Source organism: Athene cunicularia, assembly GCF_003259725.1.
Source record: "Athene cunicularia isolate RWA chromosome 1 unlocalized genomic scaffold, athCun1 chr1_part2, whole genome shotgun sequence".
Classification (NCBI taxonomy): Eukaryota; Metazoa; Chordata; class Aves; order Strigiformes; family Strigidae; genus Athene; species Athene cunicularia.
Window position 1 is genome coordinate 44,793,485 of NW_020799092.1, and position 6,639 is coordinate 44,800,123.

Sequence of the window (6,639 nt, forward strand, 5' to 3'; positions counted from 1 at the left end):
CACTGAAGAAACTTCCTTCCATACTTTTGTAACAAAATCAAAGTTTAATCTAGAGTTCAGGAGCCACCGAACAGCTATTGTTCTCTGCTCATTTTAGCTTTATCTCATCCTACTGCCCTCCAATCTTACAGTTTGTTCACCTCCATTCCAGGGGATCCAGCCTTTGGGAATGGGAAAAAAAAAAAAAAAAATAAAAAAAAAAAATCACAAAAACCACAGGTGTTGTCCTATTTACTGTAAGAACGTCTGCAGGGCCATACTACTGGCATTTTAAAAAGCCTGGTGAAGACAACCAACCTTCATTTGTCCCTTTCTGTACAAATGGTCTGTATGTCAAAAATACCTGAAAACTGCACTGATACAGTAGAACTTATTTTAACTTGCATTACGAATAAACTGCACATGCTGTTTTACAGACAATATATATTTGTAAACTTGGTCATGCAAAATTAGTGTGCACAACAGGGATATTTGTTTTCTAATCCCCACAGCTTTAAAAGTGACATTTATGTCTGCTTTGTTTTGAACTGTGCCCAAACCCTCTCTTTAATATAATAAATCTTACACAAAATTCATCTGCCAGTCAAACCAATTTATGAAGCTGAAACAAAAAAGAATAAAAAGTTATACAAAAACATGATGCACCTGGATGCTTGATTCCCACCTTCCTCCCCATTTTTGTTTACAAGTAGAAAGAGTGAAGAAAAAAAAAATCATGGTCACAAAATTTTGACATTTTAATCCTAAACATTACAGGGCAAATGGATGTTGGAACCTATTTCCATACACCATGCGTCAACTTTTTAATTCCCAAATGTGGCCCAATCCACTAAAACAAGAGTGGTTAACAAACCCTGGATTATGGAAATACATTTCTGGAATAAATGCTAGAAAAGCAACAATGGGAAAAGCCAACTGTCTCCATAAAGGTAAATAAAGTGGAACAATGTGTAGATTAGATACTTTTTCTGTTTCTTACTCATAACCTGTCAATTCAGTGCATCAAATGGTTCAACATAATGGTCCCCATTTTGAACAAACATCTAACTAGTGTCCATCGATTCCAAGTTAGTGGATGATGAATCTTTTTGGATACTTTCAAAGATGGCTGCCAGCTCAGGGTTAGAGCTTATCTGTGACTGAAATTCACTCATTAATGGACTCTTCTCTGCTTCTGGAATGGTTAGAAGCGCTGCTACTGCTCTCATAGCAGATCGTTTCAGTTCATCTTGCTTTTCAAACTCCTGTTTTACTGAGTTTGCCTTTACCTAGGGAAAAAATGAAAATACGCTTGAGATTTTTGCTTAACCTTCCCTCTACAATCACCTTAAAAAAAAAAGTGTATCTTACAAAGGCCTCTTTCCTTCCATACTACCACTTTGCAAGCTTTCAAGATGACCTAAGCTCTTAAAAAAAAACAGCCAACCAAACCAAAGAAACCTCCCAAACATCTACTACTTTGTAAACTTTTTACCAGCAGTTTATAGATAGACTGAAACTTGAATATTGTAAGCTATGCAGAAAAAGGCTGTAAGCTACCAAGTCTGTTACCAAATCAAAACAATGATAGCAGCCAACCTCTAGCTAGTAAGGTCAGTAAACAACATTAAGCTGATACTATCATAGTACTTCCAGCTTCCAGAGAACAGAACTTTAAAAAGTTGACCTTCATTAAAATAACTGTTTAACCTTCTGTTATAATTCTCCAAGATATTTCAGTAATACAGACATAGATTGCCATTAAAAGGAGTCAAATTTCTTGATGTGAAATATAACAGACTACAGTAATGGACAAGCAAGGTAAATCGGGCATTAAATGACTGTCAGAGCATGCAGGTGGATCAAGACAAGAGCAGGAATGGAGATTGTGCCAAGACCCAAGAATCCTGTAATACTATGAAGGGGAAAATAAAAAAACCAAAAATAGGACTACTTCACACTGCCTCTGTCCTTCATCACTCAAATGCTTGTCTGGAACAATGTAATCATCAGGTCAGAAAAGCTTTCAATATTTGGTTTCACTGTTTAAAATGAAGTGACACAAATTGCCCAAGTGGCAGCTAAATTTTTAAGGAACAAAAGAAATGGCATCAAAGAAACAGAGTTTTTTTTAAAAAGAAGCTAAACAAGTCTACCCCTCCTTTTATAATTTAAAGACATTTAATATGTGTATAAAGGCCCACACATTTGTATTCTAGCTACTGCAGCTAATCAACTATAACCCAAAAAATGCTGCAGCAGTACAGAAGTATTCTTCGCATGCAAGTTCATTTAGAATTCTATAAGACAACACAAAATTATTAACTTAAGTAAGTTTAAATACCTTAGTTGTACATGTAGCACGCAAAGGTTCAACAAGCCTATCCAACCTCTGCAGCACTGCACTTGGACATAGGGTAGACAGTCTCACCAACATTAAAAAGGTTAGCATCTAGGTTGAGAAAAAAACAATTCAACAATTAGTTATGCTCAACATATATATGGAGATACATTTTCTACAATGCTGTGTAACCTTTTTAGCAGCAACACTTTAATGAAAATGGCAAATATAGTGAAGTACTTAAGCACATGAAGTAATATTTTTACCATTTCAGCCTATTCACTATTAAAATATTTCGACTAAGTCACTGCTTACATAGAGAATGACAGCTAACCTTAATATCATAATGATCCTTCAGGCCATCTTCAACATGATTTAAGAATTCAAATATATCTAGTCTATCCAAACAGCTATCCAAAAGAGTATACATGCACTCAAAAGCTGCTTTCCGTATGTCCAACCCATCATCAACTGTATGCTTAAATGGTCCCATTTCCACCTGTTAACAAATAAAAACCAAAGTTAGGTAGTAATTTATTTAGAATAACGAGAAATTTACTTACATGTATTTAGCACTGGGTTTCTTAGTTAACATACCTCTCTGATTAATTCCTTTCTGACTTTTGTTTCATTGTAAAGATGAGGAAGCACAGTATCTAAGAGGTCCCTTATTAATGATGGTTTATTGTGTGCAGCTGAGTTAAATGTCACTAGGGCTACCCTCCTGACATTGAGATCTGGGTCCTCCAATGTTTTCAGAAAATCACCTGCAATCGTGTACAGAAATAAGTCAACCTATAAGGTTTTTTTTTTAATTTACCACTATAAAAATATCTTTACTTAGTATTAAGCTTTCAAAAGCACATATTTAGTGCAGGAGTTATTTTCATGTAACAGACACCAAAACCTGGTATTTTAGCATGATTACACAAGTAAATCTATTAATTATAATCACTTTAAAAGTATTAATTGATACATAGTATTTAAATATAATGAAACAAGTAAAAAAACCACCATCAAAATAAATAGCCATCACAATGATATTTCTTTTTTTTCTAAAAGGTATAGCATGTAAATTAATTAAAATTATATATAATGTTTCCTTTTCTCCATTAAAAGTCTCATAGAATATGCATTGGAAAACCAATTTCAATTCTGCAGTTCAAAAATTAGAAAAATACCTCTTAAGGAAACTATCAACATATTCATTTTTAACCCCTAATTTGGCATACATTGAGAATTCCTAAATTACCATAAAATAAGCCTACTCAGTATATATTAATGTAGCAACACCTCTCATCCCACCCCATACTTGGGCATTTTCAAATTACAATTTCTATAGTTCTATAACACAGCCCTGTTAAAATAAATGCCTGCAGGAATATACAATATTTTTCTTCAATGTTTGCGAAGTTTTACTAACAAGTTCCATGAGGAATGAAACTTTTAAAAGGAGAAGAACAACAGGTGTAAACAAAGTGACTTCTACACACAAAAGAAACTGGGTAACAAAACTAGACTACAGATTTTTTTAAGTACAAGATACCAATAGTTTTTGACTGAATAATCAACAAATATTTCAAGAAACCAAAGGAGTAGCTTCAGAGAGGGACAGGAGGGAGAAAAACCCCCAAGCATAACCAATTCTTGAATGTATTATTTAAAAAATATATTAAGCTTAGTAATGAAAATAACAGACAGAAACTGACTCTTTCCCACAAATAAAAACCTTGCTCTTTAATCTTTAAAAATGTACAGTTTTGTAATTTTTCCCCTATTAAGTTTAGCAGTATACACAACTGTTTACAGATCTTTAAACCTGTAATTAATCCACTATAAAATATTCACCATAGCATATTAAACAAATCTACAATACTTTGTCATACAAATGATAAAAGATCAAAAAGCTGCAGCACTGCAAAGGTCTTTATCATACTGATGTTACCCCAAAAGCTCCAATTACCTTATCCCTCAAAATATATACATGATTCCAAATGTTTTCAGATGACAAGCATTACAGAATCATGTACTGCGTTTCTGAGTGGCAAGGTTTTGGTAGCGAGGAGGGCTACAGGGATGGCTTCTGCGAGAACCTTCCCCTGTGTCTGACAGAGCCAATGCTGGCTGGCTCCAAGACAGAACCACCACTGGCCAAGGCTGAGCGCATCAGCAATAGCAGTAGCACCTCTAGGATAACTTAAGAAGAGAAAAAAAATAAAAGGGCAACTGCAGCCAGAGAGGTGTGAGAACATGTAAGAGCAACAACTCTGCAGACACCAAGGTCAGTGAAGAAGGGGGGGCAGGCGGTGCTCCAGGCGCCAGAGCAGAGATCCCCCTGCAGCCTGTGTTGATGACCCCGGTGAGGCAGCTGTGCCCCTGCAGCCCATGGAGGTCCACAGTGGAGCAGAGATCCACCTGCAGCCCGGGGAGGACCCCACGATGGAGCAGGTGGATGTCCAAAGGCGACTGTGACCCTGTGGGAAGCCTGTGCTGGAGCAGGCTCCTGGCAGGACCTGTGGCTCTGAAGAGAGGAGCCCACATTGGAGCAGGTTTGCTGGCAGGACTTGCGACCCTGTGGGGGACCCACGCTGGAGCAGTCTGTGCCTGAAGGACTGCACCCCGTGGGAGGGACCCACACTGGAGCAGTTCATGAAGAACTGCAGACATGAAGAGGACTCACACTGGAGAAGTTTGTGGAGGACTGCCTCCCATGGTAGGGACCCCACACTGGAGCAGGGAAGAGTGTGAGGAGTCCTCCCCAAGGAGGAAGGAACAGCAGAGACATATGATGAACTGATCACAATCCCCATTCCCCATCCCACTGCACCACTTAGGGAGAGAAAGTAGGGAGATCGGGAGTAAAGTTGAGTGCGGGAAAAAGGGTGGGGTAGGGGGGAAAGTGTTTTAAGACTTGGTTTTATTTCTCATTATCCTACTCTGATTTGATTGGTGATAAACTGACTTCCCCAAGTTGAGTGTCTGGTTTGCCCATGACAGTAATTGGTGAGTGATCTCTCCCTGTCCTTATCTCAACCCACAAGCCTTTTGTTATATTTTCCCTCCCCTGCCCAGGTGAGGAGGGGGACTGATGAAGCAGCTTTGGTGGGCACGTGGCATCCAGCCAGGGTCAACCCACCACATACCATAAGGTCTTAAATTTAAAATTCACCACCTGGTAATACTCAAAATTCACACTCATACATATTTTAAGTGACTTAACGTGAAATGTCTCCAAGACCACTCTTCTGGGTGAAGACAGTGCCTTACTATATCAAACTGATAATTTAGCAAGAGTATAGGAAAGGTAATCAGCTTTTGGGTCTCATCTTCTTAAAAGCCCTAGCTTCTTGTGTTGCCCATCAGAGCTTCAATATATATAATTGTTAATCACACAACTTTTACTACTCAGAATTCAAATAAACTAGGATTAATAGAAATAGCAAGCTATTATGGAAACTCTTCATAACTGTTCCAACAGTTATCATTAGCAGCTAATTCCAGTACCTGCAAAATATTTTCTTCTGAAAACACAAAGTTTAAATGTAATTCTATTGCCCGAAAACACAAAAGCTGTTAGTAAAAGTAAAGACCCTACCTATGCAGTTCTTCAAGAGTGGATCTATGGGTTGTGGATGATCAGAAATAGTGAACTTAACAGCAGTAACCACTGAACTTCGAGCATATGAAGACCCTAATATGAAACAAGTGTGAATATGTAACATTAAAACAGTAAAACTACAGAAATTAAATCATGCTTGGTATTGTTCTTTTTAAACTTCTGATACTCTTAAGAACACTAAACAAGAAATGTTATTTATTACTAGCAATGCAATATGTAACTCAAGTTGATGAAGAAAATATTTTAAACAGGGCGAAAAATATCATAAGATTTGTAATAAGCATTTAATGTTATCTGTTACAGAAAATTCAATAAGCATATCACAACAGAATTTTTCATTATCACACAGAGGCCTACAAATAACCTTCTTCTTCAAAGCAGAAGCACATGAAGAAAACGTGAATAGTTCTTGATATGAAACTGATTCATGGATTATGCTCAATGATCCTTTCTAACACCAAAATTTCAGAAATCTTATCTGAAAATTGGGAATACTGTAATTTACACCAAAAGGTCAACATGTTGCAATTGGTTTGTCAATTTGTCCCCTTGTCACCCATGCTCCTTTCCCTTTAAGTTTATAGCTCTTCATTACACATAACATCATTAACTGAAATGCCACAGTCTGAAAGCAGAACATAAAAGTAATTCATGTTATGTATGACTAACAACTTCCAGTAAAAATGAAACTTCACACTGG

At 37.0% G+C, this 6,639-nt stretch overlaps 1 protein-coding gene across 1 annotated transcript in view; it reads right to left on the reverse strand.

Moving 5' to 3' along the window:
• Nucleotides 1–406: 406 nt before the first annotated feature.
• The window catches only part of CAND1 (cullin associated and neddylation dissociated 1), a 25,933-nt gene continuing 19,700 nt past the window's right edge, over nt 407–6,639 (reverse strand). The window contains exons 10-14 of the mRNA XM_026866210.1: nt 5,916–6,011; nt 2,918–3,087; nt 2,655–2,819; nt 2,324–2,431; nt 407–1,268 (exon numbers count right to left, since the gene is read on the reverse strand). Of these exons, the coding sequence (XP_026722011.1) occupies nt 1,044–1,268; nt 2,324–2,431; nt 2,655–2,819; nt 2,918–3,087; nt 5,916–6,011 (764 nt within the window). The 3' untranslated portion in view covers nt 407–1,043. The remainder of the gene's footprint in view (nt 1,269–2,323; nt 2,432–2,654; nt 2,820–2,917; nt 3,088–5,915; nt 6,012–6,639) is intronic.